At 49.9% G+C, this 24,003-nt stretch overlaps 1 protein-coding gene across 6 annotated transcripts in view; it reads right to left on the reverse strand.

The window, feature by feature from the left end:
• The window catches only part of TBX19 (T-box transcription factor 19), a 38,235-nt gene that overhangs the window by 14,184 nt on the left and 48 nt on the right, over positions 1–24,003 (reverse strand). For 2 of the 6 annotated variants that reach the window (XM_037023913.2, XM_017664156.3), the window contains exons 1-3: positions 11,511–23,996; positions 2,591–2,855; positions 1,079–1,213 (exon numbers count right to left, since the gene is read on the reverse strand). In XM_037023913.2, coding sequence (XP_036879808.2) covers positions 1,079–1,213; positions 2,591–2,855; positions 11,511–11,707 — 597 coding nt within the window. In that variant the 5' untranslated portion in view covers positions 11,708–23,996. Of the gene's footprint in view, positions 1–1,078; positions 1,214–2,590; positions 2,856–10,982; positions 11,484–11,510; positions 23,997–24,003 lie in introns of those variants that run through there. The other 4 variants (XM_017664161.3, XM_037023915.2, XM_073221818.1 and 1 more) reach the window with 4 other exon arrangements.

Raw genomic sequence — 24,003 nt, forward strand, 5'->3', positions numbered from 1 at the left:
ATCCAGGCTGAAGAAGGTCGATGATGGCCAGCGTGGGGAACGGCGTGCGGACTGCAAATTGTTATGGCCTTTGGAGATGGTGTCTACCTCAACTCTAAACCGATGCTCCCATGACAGAGCAATACTGTTTTAGGTGTTTACCTACGCGAGCCAACGACAGGTGACCTGGGATGGTCTCTGCTGTATTATTTATATTAACAAATGAAAGGACTGGAAACAACCTAAACGTCAGTGGGAAGCTGACTGCCTGAAAGATGGTCTATCTTCCGCTGGCATTTCAAAAAAGTAGATATGCCTGCATCTAATTATCTAGAAAGGTACCCATAAACACTGGCAATTGGGGCGTGGGGGGACGAAATTTGCAGACTGACATGTACAACACAAGGCAATTCATGCGAGGAAACCTTTATCCTCATATATATTCGTATAGGGTCCCTGGGGAGTGGGGTCTGAAAGGTGGGAGGGAAGGAGGGCATCGTAGCTTGTGTGTCATTCGCCCTGTACACGCTTCTGTGCTGTTCGCCTATTAAGTGGTGTTTAAAGACAAGTATGACCTTTAAATTCTAAAAAACACTGAACCACAAAGAAGCCAAGCCTTGCTGGAGCTCCTGGGAACCCCGGCCTGCGTGGAGGGACCCCCACGCCCTCCTCCCAGGCTCGCTCTCAGCTCTGACCTCCCAGGGGCCCCAGTCAGGCAGGAACAAAGGTGCTCAGAAAGGCCCGGGACGGACTAGATGCGCAGCGCAGACCCAAAAGTGGTGCACATTTGGGTGGGCCCACTTCCAGAGCAGGGGGGACAGCGGCTCCATGCAGGCCAGGGGCCCTCCAGGCCTGACCACAGGGACTCCCAGGGTGGGTGGGCCACTGCATGGCAGCCCTACCTTATTGGCACCAGGAGCGGAAGCGCCGGGACCCTGAGGCACCCGGGCAGGAGGGCGTGGAAAGCGCCCACCCCGCTGGTGAACTCATGCTGAGGTGTCTGAACCCGGGAAACCTACCTGTCCTCCAAGCCTGGCCAGGGCGCAGCAATGCCCAGCAGATGCCACCCGCCGTCCCCGGGCACCCTCAGCACACTCACCTCCTCGTTCTGATAGGCTGTCACAGCTATGAACTGGGTCTCTGGGAAGGCGCAGTTCGTCACCATTCGATGGGCACCCCCCACGCGCACGATGTGGACCTGGGGCTCGTACTTGTGCAGCGAATTCAGCATGATCTGTTGGGCCAGAAGAGGCAGAGGCAGAGAAGGCGGGCCAGCAGCGAGGAGCCGGCCCCTTAGCTGGTCCCCGGCCGCCGTCCACCCCGGCCAGGACCACGCGCTGCAGCCCCCACGGCCCTGCGGCCCCCCCGCGGCACCCCCGCGCCTCTCTGAGCTCTCGGTGTGGCAGTTTTCAGAAGCTCCAGTCACAATGTTGGAGCTTGTGGGAGGTGAGGGGTAGGTTGCCAGGGAGGAATCGTTCTAAAAAACATTCAGTTTTCTGTTAAACCCCTGGCTTTCTTTTTTCCTCTCCCTATTTTCAGCTCAGCAATGTGGATTTTGATCCATAAGTCGTATTGGTTTTCCCCATACTGAGAACTCCTGATATCTCAAAACACCGACTGGGCTGCATTTCACAAGTGTGAACCCGAAGAGCAACGCGCTGGGCGCCCGACAGCCACATACAGGCCTCCTTGTGCTTCAGATGGAAGGTTTGTGGCAACTCCCGGGAGGCCTGGGAGGCCACACGGTTTACTTCTGATGAAGAGCTGGGACCCTCTGCATGTTGCAGAGGCTTGGGGCGTCCCTCCGGGAGGGTCCCTCTCCCTCGGAGACATGCACTCCTACACCCCAGCTGGCCAAGCGCAGTGATCAGAGGGGCAAATGCCGGGGCAGGGCGGTTGGGGGGCACCAAAGCAAAACATGGGGAGCAGGGCAGGGTCACCACCCCGTCCTCCCAGCTGTGCCTCTAACCCCCCAAGCAGTTCCCATTTCACAAAGTGAACACACAGCCTTACACAGTACCTGAGTGTGCGCAACCCTCCCAGAGAAAACAAGGAGGAAAAAGCCCCCAGATGTCGTTTACTCTAATTGGAGACCTTATGTAAAACCTTCCTTATTTAAGGTTTGTTTGGATTTTTTCTTCTGAAAACCCAAAGCTGATTCAATATTCTATTGATAATTATCATAATGCCCAAGTGGAGGTAGCAATTATTTCATTTAGGAGCAGCTTTTTATTATGGTGTTTGTCTACTGCCAACACGCCACTTACACCAGAAGAGGGGAGAGGGACAGACAAAGCTCTGGGCCCCCAAGTACCTCCCACCCAGGGCCCCGGATAAAAAGCCGCACACACAAGACTAAGTCTGAAAGGGCCCCCGATGATTAAGTAAACTACGCGCTCCCCCACTCGCTCTTTTAACATCAGGAAGTCCATTAAAAACTGAAAGCACCAATTAAGAGCTGTTTATTCCAGTTCACATTTGGACTCCGGGGAATAATTGGCTTCTGTGGGAGAAGAGGCTGGTGAGGACCCCTCTAATTGCCTAAATGCACCCTTGATATTTCTTGATTGGTGTTGTGGGGCGGCCGGATGGCCAAGTGACCCCGCCGTACCTGGCCACCTCCGTTGAGCTTGTTGGTGAGCTTCACTTTGCTGAAGGAGATGGGCGCCTTCATCCAGTGGGCCCCGAAGTTGGGGGAGTCGGGGTGGATATAGACACAGCTGGGGCTGGAGACCTCCGGCTTGCCGGCCGGCACCCACTCCCCGTTGACGTACTTCCAGCGGTGGCCGTCCGTGAGGACAAAGTCCAGCAGGAGGGAGTACATGGCATTGGGGTCCAGCCCTGTGACGCTGACCTTCAGAACAGGGAACATCCGCCTAAAGAAAAGACAGAACCTGAGTGACAGAAGGGGCGCTAGTATGTCAGGGACAGCTCCCCTTGTCCAGCTGTCTGTCCACTCTGAGGAGGCCTTCCTGGAGGGCCTCAGGGTGCAGAGGATGCTGGGGGGTGGGGAGCCAAAGAAGAGCCAGGCTGGCAGCCCCAATTTCGACAGAGCCCCTTTTTGCAGGTGCATTTTAGGTTGGAGTTTCACTTGAAACCGTCGTGTTCCATTTTCAAGTCTGAAAACTACTGTCCAGTTAGCAGACAGGGGACCTGAGCCCCGGGGCGCACAACCAGAAGCCCTGCGCTCAGAGAGCCTCCTTCAAAGCCTGCCTCCCGGCACGCGCCGGACTCTCACACTCACGGCGCAAGGCTGGCCTCCTCGGTAGTTCTGAATGATAGCAACCGCATTGATAGCAAGAGCATCGCTTTATGGTAAAGTAAGTGAGGGGTGCTTCGGCCTTACAAAGTCAGACCAGTTCCTTTCCTGCAAGACCACTCAGAGCCTTTGAGGTACCAATGAGCGCCACAGACCTTTGGCGACTGTGCCCGTGCTGAGCTCGTATGGGGGAGACCATCTTTCCAGTAAGACTCGGTGGGAATATTGCTTGAGGCCTGTGTTTGAGGAACGCTGGTCTGGACTCACGGATCCCTCCACCCTCTGGAAGAGCACCGCCTCTCACAAGGTTTTGGAAAAGCCCCTCACCTGGCTACTGACTTCTTTGGCTCATTTTCCCTCCACCAAACATTCTAAATTTCTCCAATCTCTCCTCGGAAGACCTGGTTTCCAGCCCTCCAGCCCCCGCCGAACTGCCCCAGATGCTGTCTGACCAATTCCTCTTGTAAACCTGAATCCCCGGACTGAGAAGCTAACAGCCTGGGGTCTAGACACTCGCTACTCAAAGTGTTTGTGAACCAGAAGCGCCATCGTCCGCTGGAAGTTCACAAGGCACGCGGAGCCTCGGACGTCCGTCCACACCCGCTCCATGAGCAGCTCACTCCTGTCAAGACCAGGTGGGTCACGGGAGCATGCCAGACTGCTCTCGAGGTCTTCAGCTTTAAGGCAGTAACTAAGGAGATGCCCGAGGCGGGGTGGCGGGGTCCGCTCTAGTGGTGCTTCTGACGAGGCTGGGAGAAGAGGGTGGGGAGGGCCAGAAAGGGCCCGCTGCCGGGAGAAGGGGTCCATGCGTGCCAGGCCTGGGAGTGTAGAGAGCGGGATGGGCATGGAGGAGGCTCTGGAGGTCACCAAGGGCACCCTACTGTGCCCAGGATGCCCAGCTTGACATGGGGTCAAGTGGGGACCATTACATACGGGAAACGAGGGGACTGGCTGGCAGGTGACAGGGCTGGATCTAGAGACAGACTCCAGCCCCCCAGGCTCCCGGGCTCCAGGGCCACAGAGAGGGCTTCCCTTTGGCTCAGCTGACAGCATCCATACTTCCTTCCAACATCATCCCCCGACTGTGGGCGCACAGTGGGGCTCTGTTTCCAGCAGCCCTGTCCTGAACGGCTGCCCCACAGACCACTTCCAACCTCCTCACGGCAGAACAAGGGCCCAGGGAACCTCACACCACCCCGCCCAGGTCCGTGACAGATAGAAGAACCTTCGCGAGGCCGCGCGGAGAGGCCATGATCTTGAGCGTGGGTCCCGGCTCCCTGTGCCTGGTCCAGACTCCCACCCTCCCTGAACTGTGGCCTCAAGCTGCCTCGCTTGATCTCTCCCCCAAACACCGCACCTGCCCAGCTTGGTGCGGTCTGCCAGAGCTCGGGGGGCTCATTCACGCCAAGGGCTTACTCTAGCGCCTGGGGCCTCCCGGGCGCTCCGCGAACGTGGCTGTCCTGCCGTTCTATCCAAGCCCCGACCCGGCTCTGCTGCAGATTCTTCTGCCCAGGACCTTAGCTCGGGGCAGTGACTTCGGAAGTTGGAAACAGGAGACATCAGCTCTACCTGCCTGGCTGGGAGGAAGCACTACCCTCTGCTTTTCCATCTGGAGGTGACAAGTCGGAGCAGAATGGGGAGTGACCACTCACGGCTGTGGCTCTCCTTTGGGGGGTGATGCAAATGACCCAGAATCAGACCGTCACCATCACAGCGCCACTTTGTGAACATTCTAAACACTACTGGGCTGTGCACTTTCAAGGGGTGAACTTGATGGTATATGAATTATTTCTCAAAAAAGTACATTTGTAGCTTTAATACCACCTCAGCTTTTATTCTCCAGCTGAGCCACAGTCATTGGCAAAGGGGTTCTAGGCTTTGGGATTCCCTATGGGAAACGGCCGGTCCTGGCAGTGTCCTTCCCTTGACCCCCAGCAGAACCGTTTCCTCTCCCCTCCTCTGTCTTAATAGACTCAGGAAGAAAGGACATTAGGACAAGTATATGCATGAGAAGAAATTTCTAGGGGAGAAAATGCATGAGGTGGTGCACCCCAAATCGGAGTCCAAACACCCCCAGAGCACTGTACTGCTCACCTTGTCATGCCCACCCCTCAATGACAGATGCGCCTGCGAGTTCACAAAAATGGTGAGTCTCCCTAGGGAGGCTGCTTCCTGTTGTCCATTCCTTTTTTTTTCTTCAGTAGAAAGACTTTTATCTATTCTTTCCTCTCAGAGCAAACTAAACGATTCCCTTTCACAATATATTTTAATGTTTTTGATGATTTTAATTACATTGGCCAAGTGAAGCAAACAGAAGCCCCTACGAAGCACAAACGCCATTGGCGAGGAGTCATAAAAAAGAGCATCAGAAATGATCTCAGGGGTCAGAGAGGGTCATGCCGACAGCCAGGGTCCTGGCTTGTTTATGCACAAGAGATGGTCTGGTTCCTGGCCCAGTGCTTTTTCTGAAATGCCAAAGTTGATTTCACTTTTTAAAAAGAAAACAGGATGAAATATGTATAATTGTCACTTCACATGTCGAAGTTAAAAAGTATACCAAAAGTTTTCTCAGTCAGATGTATAGTAAATGTAAAAACAAAAAGGAAAAGAATGGAAAGCCCACACGGCACGGCTCCCCTGCGCACGCGCCTGCCAGGGCGGTGGCGTGAGAGAACGGCGGCTGTCTTTCTGGTGTGAAATGTTAGGAAGCTCCATATATTTCTGCCTTAAGATTTATGACCTGACTTAACGCGAGATAGTTTTTCAAATGATGATAGCTGACACGTAATGGCTCACATACACTCCGCCCCGAGGGCTCACCGTACTGCACTTAAATCTCTCGTTTAAGCCTTCGTCACTCACAGGGTAACTACTATCATGCCCACCTTACAGATGAGGAGCCTGGGACTGCGGAGCAAAGCCCAAGTCCTTGAACCCTGCCCCACTGCTTCCCCTTTACTCCACCCACCGTATCTTTTTTGTCTCTCTCTCAGTGGGGATTCACTGATAAAAAAGCATTGCAGACCCAGGGTCTTGTTCATGAAGCTGACATTCTAACAGAAAAGTCAGGCAGCAAAAATGCAAACAGGTGGTTTTTGTTTTTTTTTTACGTATAAGGTATTTTTAGATTGCAAGAGCACATGAGGAGCTGAAACGGTGGTGTCAGGTAGGGACAGCGGGGACAGCGGCTGCTCCAGGCCGGCCTTCCTGGGTCCTCGGCAGCGCTTAAGCTAAGACCTGAGCGATGAGAAGAAATGAATCATGCAAATGCCAGAAATGAGTAATGTAAACACAACTACACATAAAAGGAGGAGCAGGTACAATGGCCTGAGGTCCGGATAAGCCTGACGGTCGAGGGCCTCTGGGGAAAAAGGTCAGTGTGGCTGAAGCAAAATGAAGAAAAAATTCAAACTGTCACTTCACTGCTGACAGGTCAGCAAGCCCTCCTCTCTCTCAACTGTACCATGCCAGGTCTCCCAGAGAATGAAATGCAGCATGACCTTTATTTTCAGAATAAAAAAACGTTTAATGGCTTTTCTTCTTCCACGCTGTGTTCAAGAATGATACCTGGTGTTCTACAGAAACTACGATCGCATGAAACGATTCACAACATCTCTGGCCTCTGAGGAAATGCAGATCAGAACTGCCCTGAGATGCCATTTCACCCTCACCGTGGGGGCTCTAATAAAAGGTGGACGAAAACAATGTGGGTGAGGATGTGGAGAAACTGGAGCCCCCGTACACTGCTCTTGGGAACGTAACACCGTGAGGCCACTCGGAGAACAGTCCGGCAGCTTCCCAAACAATTAGACACACTTACCACCGGGACCCAGGCATTCCATTCCTGGACATACAGCCAAGAGAGTGGCGAACACATTCCTACAAAGCCTGGTACACAAACGTTCACAGCAGCATTATTCGTAAGAGCAAAAAAGTGGAAACACGCACTTGGCCATAAGCTAATGAGTGGATAAACAAAATGGGGAATATTCATGCAATGGAATATTATTTGGCAATAAAGATGTCACAGCGTGGACAGACTTTAAAGACGTGATGCTAAGTGAAAGAGGCCAGTCACAAAGGAACACGTACCGTATGACTGTGTCCACTGGGACTGGGCAGGATGGGGGCCCACAGGGAGGTGGCTAGGATGAAGGGTTTCTTTGGGGGATAATGAAAATGCTCTAAATGTACTTGGGAGAACATAGGCCCAACTCCGGCCACACCGAAACCCACTGACGTGGATACTCGAAATGGGCACATGGTTAGACTGTACAGGTGTGAGTCAGCCCCATAAAGCTGTCCCCCAAAAAAGAGGAGCCCAGGGGGAAAGCAAGGAAGCCATAGGCCCTGGCTGTTAGGAAGACACCTCCGAAAAGCCGTCAAATGGCTTATTGCTTCATTCTGTTCAGACCTTCATTTGCCAAGAATTTTAGAGTTATTCTTACTTTTTATCACCACACGAATGAACTAAGAGATGCTATGTATTTTTGACCTTCATCATGCCAATGGGGAATACACAAATCAGTCACCTTGCCAAGTCTAGAAACTGCCTCTGTGCCGAGCGCAGCCCGTCCGCCTCCTTCTCAGACCCCATGGGGATGAGGGTGCCTGATCCAGGGGTGCCTGATCTACTCACGTGGGGAGTCCTCAGGCCAGGCCTGTCTTCAGGGATGGACTGTACTTCTAATCAAGTGGCTTTCTCCCCCTTTTCTTTCCAGGTGTAGCTAGCCACAGAGAAGCTTTGATGAGCTGAAATAAGTAAATCGGTCTCTAACTTGGGGGGAGAGCGGGATCGAGAGCACAAACGTGGCAGCGAGAATCAGAGGCCCTCAAACCACACCTGGGGGGCCGGCAGCAGTCAGGCTCGGCCGCAGACTCTGCTGCTTGGCTATGAGGCTAATCTTTCAGCTTTCGTGTGTCTAGTGGGATCCTGAGAGCCAGCGCTGCTCAGGGAGGGGTGAGTATGGACGTCGGGGAAGAAAGGAGGCCGATCTTGCAGATTATGTAGGTGAGAGAACAGCAGAGATGGCTAAAGGCAAAATTTGGGAAGTTTCACTGGTAAACACCACCCTCCTCTCTCCACAGAACTATAACAGCATGCATGTGCACACCACATGTGGCATGTGTACAGAGGCCTATGAGAGGCGAGCTGCTATAAGAATGGCAGCAGAGGACTGAAGGAGCCCCATTAGCAGCCAGTTACACAATTGCATGTGACCCTCATCACCTGTGGTGGCCAACTTCAGAGAAAAACATCCGTGGGCCACAGGGACACAGACATTTGTTTGCCTACTTTTGTCTCCTCTTGAACTGCCCTCCCTGGAAACAATGAACACCAGCTCACTGTGCCAACACCCCTGCATCCAACTCAGCCATTCCCAACACTTATTTTATGATGAACAAGTGGGTGTACTGGTTACATCAGAAATGCTTCCAGTTTCTGAAAACCTGCTCAAGGCACATTTCATCAGAATTAAGTCAAAATTATTTAACCACTTGGAAATACATGTGAAATACTTCATTTTCCCCTAAGGTGAAGATGTTACAGAAAGGGAGCCAGAGGCACCAGGGATTTCAATTATTTGCCCCCTGAAGCCTGAAACAAGCATTTCCCTGCGACCTGACCTAAGTTCTCGGCTCCAAGGCCAGAGACGAGAGGCACAGGGTGTTCACTGGAGGTGATGCGAAGGAGCTCGGGGAGGTACTGTGATTATTATCTCCTTCTCAACACTACTGAGTATGAATAAGTAAAAGTTTTAAATGAAGAAAGAGAAGGAAGAAAAGGGAAGGAAGAAGTAAGACCAAGGGAGACAGATCCGAGGAGGGATGGATGGAGGGAACGAAGGCCGTCGAGATCCCAGTCTTTGGGGATAATTCAGTGTTTTCCTGGGAAAAGCCTCTCTCTTTACTACTTCTGATCAATGTCAAAGCAAGCCTCCTATTTCACATGAATAGGTCTCCATGTGCAAATCAGCCTTCATTCTTCCATCAGCCCACCCCGTGCCCCGTCAGAGCTCACCGCTGCTCGGAACAGCGAGGCCCCAAGCCACAGCAAGAAAAGTCAAGCAGTCCCCTGCCTACGGGCGGCAGGGCTGAGAATGAGAGGGCGCGAGCTGCGGGAAAAGGCAGGGCCGGGCCCCTGGAGGGGACGCAGGAAAATGGGTAAAAAGATGAGCAAAGGATGGTTAGGAGGAAAAGAGAGATGCAGAGGAGCATAACGAAGATGGAACAGAAAAGCTGTTTCTCTGCCAAGCACAGTGAAGTGTTGCCGACAGTCCGGAGCTTGAGGGCGATTCCAGACCGGGATTATTCCTTACCAACCACATCAATCTCTTAGAGATTCGTCTTTCTATCTCCCAACAAAACCTTGACCTCAAGGGTTTCCAGAGACTTTCAGAGAACCTGAGAAAAGGTTCAGTTCACTGGAGGGGAGATGGCTGAAAGACCCCCAGATAAGAATAACCAAGTTGATCCAAATTAGACTTTTTCAACAGAGACTGTTTTTCACATAGTTAATATTAAATGATTTTAAGCATGGAGAAAAAATTATATAGGTGCAAAAAGGCAAGAGAAAGCTCTTCTTAAATGGTGAGGGTACATGCCGACATATTACTGAATCGGATTTGATAATGACTTTAGAAACTTTTCTTTCTTATATTCCTTATTGAAACAGATGAATTCTGTTCTTACCCGGTGATTGTACTTACCGTACTTTCAAATGTGGCCACTTTGCCCAGAGAGACAGGGTGGGAGTAAATACTGTTGTATCTACTACCCAATAAAAGCAGAAAATAATAAACAGAAAGTCTTACCTATTGCCAAATATCATAACATTTTTACAATCACACCATCACTCATCTTTGAAAGGAAAAAAAGTAAATACAATCAGGAATTTGGCAGGATTCTTTGTTTTAAAATACAAAACGGGTTTTATGTTTTTTTCTACCAAAAAACAATGTGCACATACAGATCAAGAGCAGGAACAGGTGCAGTGACACTTAAAGCATTAAAAATATTAAGTCCTATCTATGAAATAAGTATAGGGCCTATTTAGAGATAGAAAATACAAATATCGAGCTAGACTGTTCTCCCTGCTGCTAGTATAACCACAATTCATTGAAATGCCCTCATGTCTGGGACTTTGACTTGCAAAGCACTTTAATGTCGTGCAACTGCACTCAAGTCTGCAATTCTCCCAGAAAAGCAAGGAACAGTGTGTTTTCTACGCTGTGCATTTTATTCAAAATTGGAAAAGTGAGATACCAGGAATGGAAGCATTTTGCACAGGGACAAAAGCCTGCCAGAAGTCCAGCTGGCCTCTGCTTTGCTCTCTTAGCAGAATATCCCCCAAGGGCCACAGTTCGAGTCCCACTGAAACTGACCATCCCGAAAATGCCCTCTGATGTTTTTTGTACTTTTGTGACCATGTGAACCAAGAGGTCAGTGAGGAGCAGCTGAAGGCTGGGAGCCAGTCTGGCTGGGCTGGAAGCAGTGAGATTTTCTTTCAAAATGTTTGCGTTTCCTGTACTAGGAGAAAGCTTCTAATGTTACCCTAACAGCCTCTTAGCTGGGATAGATTTAATAGAATCCAAGAAATGCCACCAGAGATCAGTTTAGGTGAATCCCTTATTTGAGGTAATGAGAGAAGAGAAGGAATCTCCTCTCCTCAGACGGAATATTACGGTTTTGCTCATTTTTACAGCAACGGTTGTCACATCATCGCACACACACACAAACGAACCCTCACGGCGAGCACGCGCGAGGAAGCCTGCGTCACAGGAGGTGAGGAGGTGGCTGAATCTCCCTTTGCTCCCCATCTTCCGCTTGTCCGAAATTTCTGGGAAGTTTTGCCGTACTTAAGAGGAAACCGTCCAGCTTTCAAATGAAGTTGACTTTCGCCTTATCTGAATTGAGTTGGAGCTCAGGTCTGCTCCAAGATAGGCAATCACTCAAAAGTTCATATTATTTTCTGACATTTGAGCACATTTCCCAAACCCAGGGGGCATACTCCCCCTTTGCAGTAATTCCCCAGAATTTCTTCATTTAAAATGCATCTAAGACAGGTGGCTCCATCCTGTACTTCCCCGACGATCTCAGAGAATTAATTAAGTTGGCTGGGGACAGCCACCTGAGACAGCCCTTCCCACAAGCGTGTGTAACCAGACCCCGCCGCCTCTGGGTGGAGAACGGGCAGCCTCTTCAATACTCAAGGGGTCTCGCTCCCCTGGCCAAGCCCCGGCAGCCCCAGCAGGGCCGCAGGCACACCCACCTGCCGTTCTTGGTCACGATCATCTCATTGGTGACTTCCTTGAATCTCTGCCAGAGCGGAGCGTCCTCCAGGGTAATCTGAAGCTGCTTCTCTGTGGGGTCGCCTTTCTCCCTCCCGGCCTGAAGCTCACTGTCCACCACATTGAGCAGCCGAGAAGCAGTGCCGTCGCTGGTCTTCCGGGCACCCGTCTCACTCATGGCCACGGGCCCCTGGCAAACTTGGCTGGGAAACGTCACCTACCTTGCCTGCTTCCACCTCCTTCCGGCTGTCACTCGTCTGCTTTTTGGACCCAGCTGGGCAGTGCCTGGGGGCTGGAGAGAAGGTGCCCTGGGTCTTGCCTACGCTCCTAGCATGACACCCCTTAAGGTCTCCAAATTATACCACCAACCTGTTAAGCTTCAGTGGGGAGGGGGGAGGGGGGAGAGAAAGCCCTCTCTTAATTACTCACTGGATCAGGTGGCAGAGAGCCTGGCTTTCCCATTGGCCGCTGAGCATAGAGTAGCCGCTTAAGAAGAGTACTCCATCCAAATTATCAGGCTTTTATCTTGTTGTACCTGAAGAGGTCTAATCACTGTATGGAGGACCATTTTCCCGTTAATTAACATTGTTCCAGGCCCAGACTGCAACAATCAGGCAAATCATGTTTGTGTATAAATCATGGCATGTGGCACCTATAGGGAGAGCGGTCCTGGGGAGAATCGACAAACTTGATGCCAACACAGGCTTCCCTGGCACAGGCACGAGCCCAAATCCCACGGTTATCTGCTGGCCCCAGGCTGAAGAGCATACATGCAGGGCGGAAGGCACTGGGCCCAGGACCCTGACGGCCAAGCCACCGAACGGAGGATGCTCTGGGCGCCGCCCAGAGAAGGAGAGCCGAGGACCTCTTTCCCCCAGGGTGTCCCCTGCGGGCCATCCTCCTCCGGAGGCGTCCTGCACACACGCACCCTGCTCATCTCAGGGGCCTCGCCACCTCCCACAAACAGAAGAGCTCTGAACCTTGCCCTTCCTCCCGGAAAGCCAGAGCCCCAGTTTTTCTTACAGCCAAGGAAGAAGAAAAACTGTGTAGCATCGTAGTAATCTCTCTGCAGAGGCACTGCGCCCCCACTGAGTGAAATAAGATTTTTACACTATTATGCAGAGTGATTTCAGTCCTGGGTCCAGGGGACACTCCCTGTAACAGTCCCGGGCCCATCTGGCATTCCAGAGCGAATCCCACATTCCCCAGGAAGATACTGCTAATAGAACATGTGCCTTCTGCCCCATGACACTCGGCACAGGCTGGGAAGGGGTGGGAAGGACAGAGTCACTCCACCTCCCACCCCTGAGTAGATCCTGGGCGTTATGAGCTTTTCTCTCACTACAGCAGGAAGTAAGACTGTCACAACAAAACGAAAATAAAAGCAGAAAAATGAGATAAAGTCAGCGTAAGTGTGATGCATAAAATGCAGTCTGTGTCTGCTAAGTGCCATGTGCTGGTCAAGGACCATGTCCAGTGACAAACGAAACAGGAAATGGCCCGTGCCCTCATGGGACTGGCAGTCAACAGAGAAGGCAAAAGATATAAACAGCAACTAAGCACTGCCAGTAGTGCACGTCTATGGAGACTGCGGGGAAGGGCGTGTGCAGAGCTGGGTGGGAGGACCCGACCCGATGGGGCTCAGGCACACTTCTCGGGGGAGGGGGCCCCATGGCTGCTAGACAAGAGGCAAGGATCTGGCCAGGCAAGGGCTCCTGGCCGGGGAGCGCAGGGGAGGTGGCTGGAGGCCACAGGGAGGGCGGAGCTGCGGAGGCGCCTCGGAGCTGTCCTGGAGCCGGCTGCTGTCCACACAGGCGGGAACTACCTACTGGAGACCACGGCGGGAAAGACGCCCGCTTTGCACTGTCACCAATCCGCTGAAGGCGGAGAGACGCCATGGAAGGCGGGCACTGACGTGGCGGCTGTGCTGGTGTTGAGTGTGCAAAGTGGCGCCGTGGCCACAGGCTCACATGGGTGGGGGTCCGGCACCCACACCAGCTCGGCCCGCAGGCCCCCCGGGAAGACAGACGGGCCCTGATGCCAGTGCCCACGAGCACCCCTCCCTCTTCCCAGGACAGGCCGTACAGCCCTGGCACGGCTGGACGCCAGCTGGGACCCTGGAGCGCAGAGGCGGCCGCTCCGAGGACAGCCCGGCATCCCTTACAGGACCGGCTCTCACCCTGGGACCCAGCAACCCCTCGGGTTTGTGCCCAAAGCTGAAAACTTCTGTCCATCCAAAAACCTGCACATGGAGGTTTTTAGGTTTTTTTCTAACTTTCAAAACGTGGAAGCCACCCCGATACCCTTCAGGAGGTGGCGGATGACCTGGCCCATCCCCACAACGGAATGTTGGCCAGCACGAAGAAGAACTCTGCTTTCAGCCATGAGACGACATGGAGGAACCTTACACGCCTATTCCCAAGTGAAAGAAGCCACCTGAAAGGCTCACGGTGTGTGAGCCCCACTGTGCGACACTCCGGAGAAGGGGGAAAGGATCGGCGGCTGTCAGGCTGGGGAGAAGGAGGGCTGGGCAGGCAGAACGCGGAGGACTCTCGGGGCAGTGAAAACGCGTCAGCGGCCATGACGGGCACGTGTCATGATGCGTTTGCGTAAACCCCCCGCACGTGCCACACCAGGGGGACCCCAGTGTGAACCAGGGGCTTTGGGTGATGCTGGCCTGTCCCTGTAGGTGCCTCAGTTGTAGCAAATGACCATCGGTGGGGGTGCTGACAGTGGGGGGCTGGGCCTGGGGTCGGGGGAGGGAACTCTATCCCCCTCTCAGTTTTACAGCTGTGAACTTAAACTGCTCTAAGGCTAAAATCTCCTGGGGCTTTGCTGACGCAACTAAGTGAAGGATCCTGAGATGGGGAGTGCATCCTGGGTCGCCCGGTGAGCCCAGCACAACCATGCGGGTCTTTATAAGCAGGAGCGAAGACTCAGAGTCAAAGAGAGAAGACGGAAGGTCCGCGGAGAGACAACGCCACACGGCCGGCTTTGCAAGCAGAGGGACGCAGACAGCCCGAGAGGGCAGAGGGGCAGGGCGAGGGCCGTCCACCAGGAGCTCCAGAGGGATGCCCGTGCACCTGGGCGGCACCCCAGGAGGTTGGGTCAGGACTGCGGGCCTCCAGAACGTCAGATAAATTTGTGTTGTTTCAAGCCACAAAGTTTGTGGCATTTTATTACAACAGCAATAAGAAACCAATACAAAGGCCATGAGACGTGGAGGGCAGATTTCAAGAAGGCACTGCTCAGAGCTGTGCCACGAGTGTGGCTCTGAGCTTCCTAGCAGCCAAGGCAAAAGGGGGAATACAATCTGGCATACATCACACTGTGTGCCTAAAATAAAAACAAACCAATTGCCTGAGAGAAGTTTCTCCCACAAACCTTTATAAGGAAAACACCGTGTGATGCAGTGAACAGTGTTCCCCCAGAGAGCCCATAAATACAAACGAGATGAGGATCCGCGCTGGCAGAAACCCACTCTGGGAGGGAGAGGAGCGTATGCCAGGGTGGCTAATACGTCTAAATCTAATCCCCTCAAAGACTGGAAGTACCCATGAGGGAGAAGGAAATAAAACGGGTTTTTCTCATCAGTTTTATCCAAACTGCCATGCTCCTGAGAATCGAGCCGTGGGCCCGGGCAAGGCTCTCAGAGACCAACACATGCAGTGGCTGGGGGCAAACCCAAGAGGGAGTCACCTTGAGTAAAAAGCAGCTCACACTCTTGACCTGGAGTCCGGCCTACCTGGACCACCATGCCACCTCCCAGGCCGCGTCACCTCTGAGGTCGGCACTACATTAGACGCCTCAGACTGAACCACGTCAAACTGCTGATTGGCAACCTGTTTTACGTGAAGAACAGCAGTTTCATAGGCTCCCCTAATTGTTGGGCTTGAAATGAATATAAAATGCTTGGCTGACACATCTCCATAATGTCTGGGGCACTTAACCTCATTGTCCCGTTTGTCCGCACGCTCGAGGAGCTGAAATCTGGGAGGTCTCCCAAACCAGTCCTCTGATTCTACAAATAAGGGAGGCGGGACTTCCCTGGCATCACTTCCCCGTTCATTCAACCCACGTTCCAGAGCGCTTACTCCGAGCCAGGGGCTGCGTCTGGCCTCAGGAGCTCGCAGCTGGAGGGGCTGACAGGGCGCTGGCGGTGCAGGTCTGTAAGGGAAGTTGCCTGGGCAGGGACAGGAGAGGGAGGCCAGGGACACGGCAGAGCAGAGGGCACACGAGTTCTGAAGGAGCAGAAACTTGCTTGGGTACAAAAGCGGGCTCCGTGGACAGGTCAGAAGGCATGAAAACAGCGACTCCGGCATCAGCAAGGACTCGCGCCCTCGGGCACCAGACCAGAGAGAAAGGACAGAGGCTTGGGGTGCCTGGCGCTCCCCTGGGAACACTTTTAGGTGGCGCGTGGATGAATGCTGGTTATTAGAGCAGTTAGAGGAATATAACTAGCATGGAAACTCATGTCTTTAAGGAGAGTATTTCTTAGGACAAGTAAAAAGTAAAACTATAAAGGAGAAATGGAGTTTAAAGTGCTAATAAAGCGACAGTAGAGGTAAAACTCAAAACACCACAAAGGTGGTGGGGAAATGGCTAAAGTCTAGCAGAAGCTGATGAGGTGACAAGTCACGGAGGTGGGCCCGATGAGGCTGGCAGTGGAGACAGAGCCCTGTGGAGGCAGGGGGGCCGCTGCTGGCGTGGGAGCCAGAACCGGCCACCACTGCATGTGGCTCCTGAGGGACAGGGCGGTGGGATGATGCTCCAGCGTCAGGCTGGAGGACCAGGAAGACGACAGGACCACGCTCCAGGACAGAGGACACAAATGGAGGACACTTGGCAGGACTGGCGCTCCACATGCACTGCAAGCAGGGCCATTATTCTCAGAGAAGAGCCAGTTCTCTGTGAACACACCCTCGGATATCAGCTTGAATGTCCAGAACCGGGAGCCAGGGAAAGTGGGTGCCCAGTTCCAGGACTCCCTCTCGCAGGCCCAGCAGCGGGGTGCGGGGCCGTGACTGAGGTGTGCAGGCGGACACCCGATAGCTCTGCCGTGTCCTCTGGTGCACAGTGGCCCATGTCTGGGACTGAAAGGGCAGAACTGGAAGTCATGCAACCTGAGCTTCTGACTTGAGCTCCGGACGGTGCCCGTGCCCCGGGAACACGGGGCGGGGTCCGCGTCTGCACATTCAGTCCCTGAGGCCTCAGAGGCCTCACACCTTTCTCCACCAGGAAATTAATACTCACCCAGGTACTTGGTCATAATTAAACTGAACAAAAAGACAGCTGCTCCTATCTTTCTTTTTTAATCGCCAACACGCAGCCCTGGGGATTACTAGCTTTTGGGTGGCTTATGAGGATTATGCTTTCATAATGGTCTGAGGTCGGTTCCAATACATCACAGGAGCCGTGTAAGGTGGCCTCCCAGGCCGACCGCTGACCCCTTCCCACGTCTGAGAGGTTAGAGCTCACAAACCCGCTGGCCGCCTGTTACCTGTCAGACCCCCAAGTATGTGATTTTTCACCAGAAACATCACCCAAAAATGAATTCTGCTGAGCCCCCAGGTGTCTATGAGCATGTCATTCTCTGGCCCCAGTTAAATCTCTGACAACAGGAAGAAGGGCCAGCAGTGGACAGGACTGATAGTCCTCCACGCTGACAGCTTAAAGTCCTGACTTTCCCCACAGCTACCCACTGTACCTCTGCTACCAGGCCCCGTGCGGCTGAACAGGGGACACAACACGCGGACAGCACGAGTGGGGGCCGAGCGTGTCGGGCGCGGGGAACGGGGAGACACACGCCTGTCCAGAGGCTCGAAAGGCAAGACATTTTAAACGTAATGTGGTGGATGAAGAAAACATGGCTGCAGGCCAATCTGCCTGCCTGTCTGCGACCTCCCGTGCCCGTGACTACTGCCATTCATGCAGCAGCCATTCTGAGCGACTTCTCTCCTTCAGGCAGTGTGCTGGGTGCTGGGGGTCCGGCAGCTGGTAGACAGACATGGCCCGAGCCCTTGGGGGCCTCAGAGTCAGCCAAGGATGATGACATGGGCAGGGGAGCGAGGCTCACTACGGACTCTGAAGGCCAAGCAGAAGCTCCACGGCAAGGCGAGACACACCGGCAGAGGAGCCGGCACACACCAGGCCCACAGGGCCAGAGGGAGCCCAAGGCGAATGACGGCGGAAGGAGGGTGAAAGGCTGGGTGGAGGCCGGACCACAGGACCACCCCGTTTTGTAGGTCACAGTCTGGAGCACTGCCTCGTGCTAAAAAGGGATACGCTTTGGAGGGAGCACTCCGGTCACTGCACTGGAGAGGCGCTGAGACAGGCGTGCACCGACAAGTCGGCAGTTTCAGACCTGCAGCAAGTGATGGGGGTAACTTGAGCCCCCGTCTCACCTCTTAGAACCCCAATGTCGTGCTCCCTCCCCTACTGTAAAAGGGTCGTATGAATCTAAAATGGCCTCCTTTTAAGCCTCACAGAGCAGCTCTGGTTCTTGAACTCAAGAATTTGGTGCACCAGCCAAATGCTTTCTCACATGACTCTCATTCTCTCCGGAACTGTAGAATGGCACTTAGAGCCCATTACTGGCTTCATCTTTCTACCCTAAAGACCTCAAATCTTTGTATTCTGAGCCTATTCAGAAGGCCTTGGATTTCATGAACCATTTCCAGCTCTATCGCAGCTTTCTTGAGGTGGGTCACCAGAACTGAACCCAATGTTTCAGTACAAAAATACATGAGTAATTATGAAGGCTTGTTTTATTGTAAGGATGGTCTATAATTGTACTTTTTGTTTACTGCATGATTTAAGAGATGATACATTTAAATATATTTAAAGAAAAAACAATGATTAATTTGGGGGGGGCACAGTATAGACAGGTGTCATTTTGTGACATCAGCAACCCAAAGAGGCAGGAGCAATGCTGTGAAGGAGATGCCTTCTCATATGTTACTGAAGGTAAGCTGCTATGCATTCCAACTCTGGTGTTATAACTTTACGGTGCTAAATGTCATCCCTGGCAGCCACAAAGGAAATAGCTACAGAATATACACAAAAGGAATCCAAGAAGGAATTTAAAACATTTCATTAAAAAAAAAAACCAGTGAAACATGAAAAGATAGGAAAGTGGGAAATAAGGAACAACAAAGCTATATGCCTTACAGAAAACAAATAGCACAGTGACAGCACTAAGTCCCTCCTCATCAGTAATGACATGAAATGTCAGTGGATTAAACTCTCCAATCAAAAGACAGAGATGGGCAGAATGGATAACAATACGTGATCCAACCACATGCTGTCTACAAGACGCTCACTTGAGACCCAAAGACGTGAGCAGGGCTGACAGAGAGAGGCTGGAAAAGATACGCCCAGCAAGTGGTAACCAAGGAGAGGGGGACTGGCTGTACAATATCACACAAAATAGAGTTTAAATCAAAAAAGGTTACAAGACACAAAAAATAGTATGTATTAATAAAAGGTTCAAAAAACAAGAATATGTAACATTAACATACATGATAACAGACCACCAAAATATATGAAACAAAATCTGGGAATTAGTGGGAGGAGCAGGCAGTCCTGCGGTAACAGCTGAGACTCGACCCCCACTTGCAGCAATGGGGAGAGCACCCAGACCAAGGCAGGTCAGGAAGCAGAGGACTTAATGCCACCATAAGCCGACCAGATCTAACAGGCGTGTACAGGGCGCGGCACCCACCAACAGCACAGACATTCTTCTCACGTGCACGTGGGACATTTTCCAGGGTAGAACAGATGGTAGGTGACAGATTGAGTCTCAACACATTTTAAAAGTCAGAAGTCATACAGAGTGTCTTCTATGACCACAATAGAATGAAATGAGAAACCGGTGACATAAAGAAAACTGGAAAACTCACAAAAAGCGCAAGGTAAATGCACACTTTTAAGCAACCAATGGATCAAAGAATAAATCATAAGGGAAATCGGAATACACATAGAAGGGAATGAAAACAAATCACAACATATTGAAACTTGCAGGACGCAGCAAAAGCAGGGCTAAGGGAGACATTTATAGCTGTAAATGTGTAAGTCCGGGGAGAGGAAATCCCGGGGCAAAATACCTCTAAAAACGGAAATCAAAGGGAGAAATAAAGTTTAAAACCTGTTCATTGCTTACAAACTCCAGTCTGGGGCCTTCTCTCTCTCCTGCTCCAGCAAAAGAAAAAACCGGCCTCGCCCTCCCCTCTCAGGCACAGATCAGCCCTCCTGGCCCAGGTCATTACCCACTGATACGGAGATGAACTGCTCTCCACCCCTGAGGAATGATGCAAAGGCACTAAAGCCACACTTCTTTCCACCTCTGAACGCCTACTGATATGCAGATGTACTAAAGCCAGGCGAGATATTCTGGAAATGTTACAATTTTACCCACAAAATGCTTACATTAAAAAAAAACAAGAAAAAATCTCAAACAACCTAACTTTATAACTTAAGGAACTAAGAAAAAGAAGATCAAACTAATTTGAAACCTAGCAAAAGGAAATAAGAAAGATTAGAGCAGAGATAAATGAAACAAAATAGAAAAACAATAGAGAATAGCAATGAAACAAAAAGCTGGTTCTTCAAAAAGATCGGAATCAGCCGCCTTTAGCTACATGAAGTAAGAGAGGACGACTGAAACCACTCTGATCAGAAATGAAAGTGGGGACATTATTACCAATCCTGCAGAAATAATAATGACTATAAAAAAAGTACTCTGAATAATCAGATGCCAAAAAAAATTAGGTAACTCGTTGACATGGACAAGTTTCTAAAAACATAAAACCTACCAAGAATAAATCATGAACAAATAGAAAATCTAAATAGACCAGTAACTAGTAAAGAGATTGAATCAATAATCAAAAATCTTCCACCACAGAAAAGTCCTGAACCTGATGACTGGTGAATTCCTCAAAACATTTAAAGAACTAATCCTTCACAGACTTTTCCATAAAATTGACGAGGAGGGAAGACTTGGCAACTCATTGCATGAGGCCAAAGACACTACAAGGAAAGAAAGCTACAGGCCAATATCACTTATGAACACTGACGCAAAAAATCCTCAACAAAATATCAGCAAATTCAATTCAGCAGCATATTGAAAGGATTATACCATAACCAAGTGTGGTTATTTCTGGAACGCAAGGATGTTTCCACATATGAAAATAAACCAATGCAATTTACGACATTAACAGAATGAAGAAAGAAAAACTCAGGAGTGTCTCAACTGATGCAGAAAAAGCATTTGACAAAATTTGACACACTCATGATAAAAACACTCAGCAAACTAGGAATAGAAGGAAGCCATCAAAGTATAATAAAAGTTATACACAAAATATCCACAGCTAACATCCTACTTGATAGTGAAAATTTTTAAGTGTTCCCTCTAAGATCATTAGCAAGGCAAGAATGCCCACTTCTATCCAACACAGCACTTTCAGCTCTATCCAGAACAAGTAGGCAAGAAAGAGAAATAAAAGGCATCCAAATTGGAGAGGAAGAAGTAAACTTAGTGGTGCACAGATGATACAATCTTATATGTAAAACCCTAAAGATTTCATGCAAAGAAGAACTGTTAGAGCTAATGTCTTCAATAAACAGTGCTGGGTAAACTGACTACTCACATGGAAAAGAAGGAAACCGGACCACTGTCTTCCAGCACTCACCAAAATTAACTTCAAATGGACTAAAAACTTAAATGTAAGTTTTTACTTACATGAAACTCCTAAATGAAAGCATAAGGGGAAACTTCCATGTGAAGGAGCTTTTTTGAATATGATGCCTAAAACACAAGCAACAAAAAATAAATAAACAAGTGGGACAACATTAAACAAACAAGATTTTGCACAGAAAGGAAATCAACAAAATGAAAAGGCAGCCTACGGAGTGGGAGGAAATACCTGTGAATCATACATCTGATAAGGGGCAACATCCAAATTATATGAAGGACTCCTACAGCTCAATAGCAAAAAACAAATAATCCAATTAAAAATGGGCAAAAAATCTGAATAGACATTTTTCCAAAGAAGATATTCAAATGGCCAACAGTACATGAAAGGTGCCCTGCATCACTGATGGTGAGGAAATACTAGTCAAAACCACAAGGAGATGTCACTGCCCCTGTTAGAATGGCCACCATCCAAAAGACAAGAGGTAACAAATGCTGGCAAGGATGTGGAGAAAGGGGAGCCCTGTGCACTGCCGGTGGGAATGTAAATTGGGGCAGCCACGGTGGAAACAGTATGGAGGTCCCTCAGAAAATCCAAAGTAGAACTACCCTGTGATCCAGCAATGCCACTTCTGGGACTGGATCCAAAGGAGACACAATCGCTCTGTCAAAGAGATACCTTGACCCCCATGTTCACTGCAGTGTTATTCACAACAGCCAAGACACAGAAGCAGCCTAAGTGTCCATCACCAGATAAATGAATAAAGAAGTTGTGGTACATGTACGTGGTGGAATATTATTCAGCAATAAAAAAGGAACTCCTGTCATTTGTGACAGAATGGATGGACCTTAAGGACACTATGCTAAGTGAAAGAGAAGTCAGGGAAAGAGAATCACTGTACAATCTCACTCATTGAGAAAGAGATCAGGTTTGTGGTTACCAGAGGCGGAGGTGGGGGGTGGGGGTGGAGGAACTGGATGAAGGGGGTCAGAAGGGATAAATTCCCAGCTGTACAATATGTAAGTTCTGGGGCTGTAACGTGCAACACGAGGACCATAGTCAGCCATGCTGCTGGTGTATTTGTCTCTCTGTGAGATGACGGATGTCACCTGAACTTACTATGGAATCACCTTGCAGTATATGTAAGTCGAACCACTGTGGTGCACACCTTAACTTTATACAGTGCTGCATGCAAATCACATCTCAAAAAATTGAAAGGAAAAAAAAACTCTATAAAGAGGAGCAAGGAAGTGACACTGTGAAGTCAGGACGGTGGTGATCCCTGTGCAAGGGGGGTCAGGAAGCCACAGCTGGGAGGGAGCGTAAGGGGACTTTGAGAGGCTGGCGACACTCTATTTCCTGACCTGGGTGGCGGTTACACCACTGTTTCGTAATGACTCACTGAGCTGTACATTCTTGTAATTCATATACTGTATTTTGTTTCTGTGTGTGTGTTTCAGTGTCTTAATGTTTAAAATAAATGATTTTTTTTAACTGAGTGGAAAGGATAATTAAATCCACATTATAATGGGCATGTGTCTCTCAACGAATGGATAGTAGAGAGAATCAGTAAGGTTGGAAATTGAACACCATCAACCAATTCGACCTGATTGATGTTTACAGAACACTCCACCCAATAATGGCCAAATCCACATTCTTTTCAAATAAACATGGAGCACCCACCCAGACAGACTACACGCTGGGCCCTAAGACAAATCCCGATACACTTAAAAGGATTAACGTCATTTAAAATATGCTCTCTGACTGGAGTGGAATTATTATAAATCAGTAATAGAGATCTGGAAAAATCCCCCATATATCTGAAAATTAAACACACTTCTAAGTAATCCAACAGGTCAAGGAAGACATCACAAGGAAAAAAAAGAAAATATCTGGAACTGAATTAAAATAAAAACACAACAGATCAAAATGTGTGAGATGCAACTGCAGCAATGTTTAGAGGGAAATTTACAGTATTATAATTATACCAAAAAAGATCTAAAGCCCATTATTTAAGCTGCCGCCCTAAAAAGCTAGAAGAGTAAATTAATCCCGAAGAACGTGTAAGGACAGAAGTAACAGAAATCAGTTAAATAAAAGGCAGACAACCAATAGCAAAAATCAGTGAAACAAGTGGGCTTATAAAATACAACACAACACAAAGTGCACACACACAAAACACCAGAGCAGTGATCACCAGCTAAGTGCCACCCGATCAAGAGACGGGACACAAGCAGACGAGTCCCTCCCTCAGGTCCTCCCCCAGCACTGACTTCTCCATCCCTCCCAGAGCGATCACTGCCCTCACTTTCATGCCAAAAACTTCCTTGCTCTTTGCTATAACTTTACCACCTAAGAATGAATCTTTGAAATTCAGTATTGGGTTTTCCCTGTTTTTTTTTAAAACAGTAAAGATAAAACATATAGATCACACCATATGTATTAGATGTGTTTGGTGGCCACTCGTGTATTTTTGTTGTCGTTAAACAGATTCACGTATCTTCTTTGGTTAAATGTTTGTTCCAAACTTTTTAACCGGTTTGTGTTTGAAATGATCAATAAAGCAAAACCTCAAGCTACGCAGATCAAGAGAAAGACAGGAAACACAAATTACCAGTATCAATGAAAGGCAAGACATAAATACAAATTTCACAAACATTAAAAGAACAGGAAATACTATGAACTTCACACTAATTAATTTGACACCTTCCCTGACTTACACAAAGTGACTAAACCAGCCGGGTCTGCAGGAACAATCTAAGCCAACACTTGAAACTTCTTA

The sequence above is a fragment of the Manis javanica genome, chromosome 14, assembly GCF_040802235.1.
Source record: "Manis javanica isolate MJ-LG chromosome 14, MJ_LKY, whole genome shotgun sequence".
Classification (NCBI taxonomy): Eukaryota; Metazoa; Chordata; class Mammalia; order Pholidota; family Manidae; genus Manis; species Manis javanica.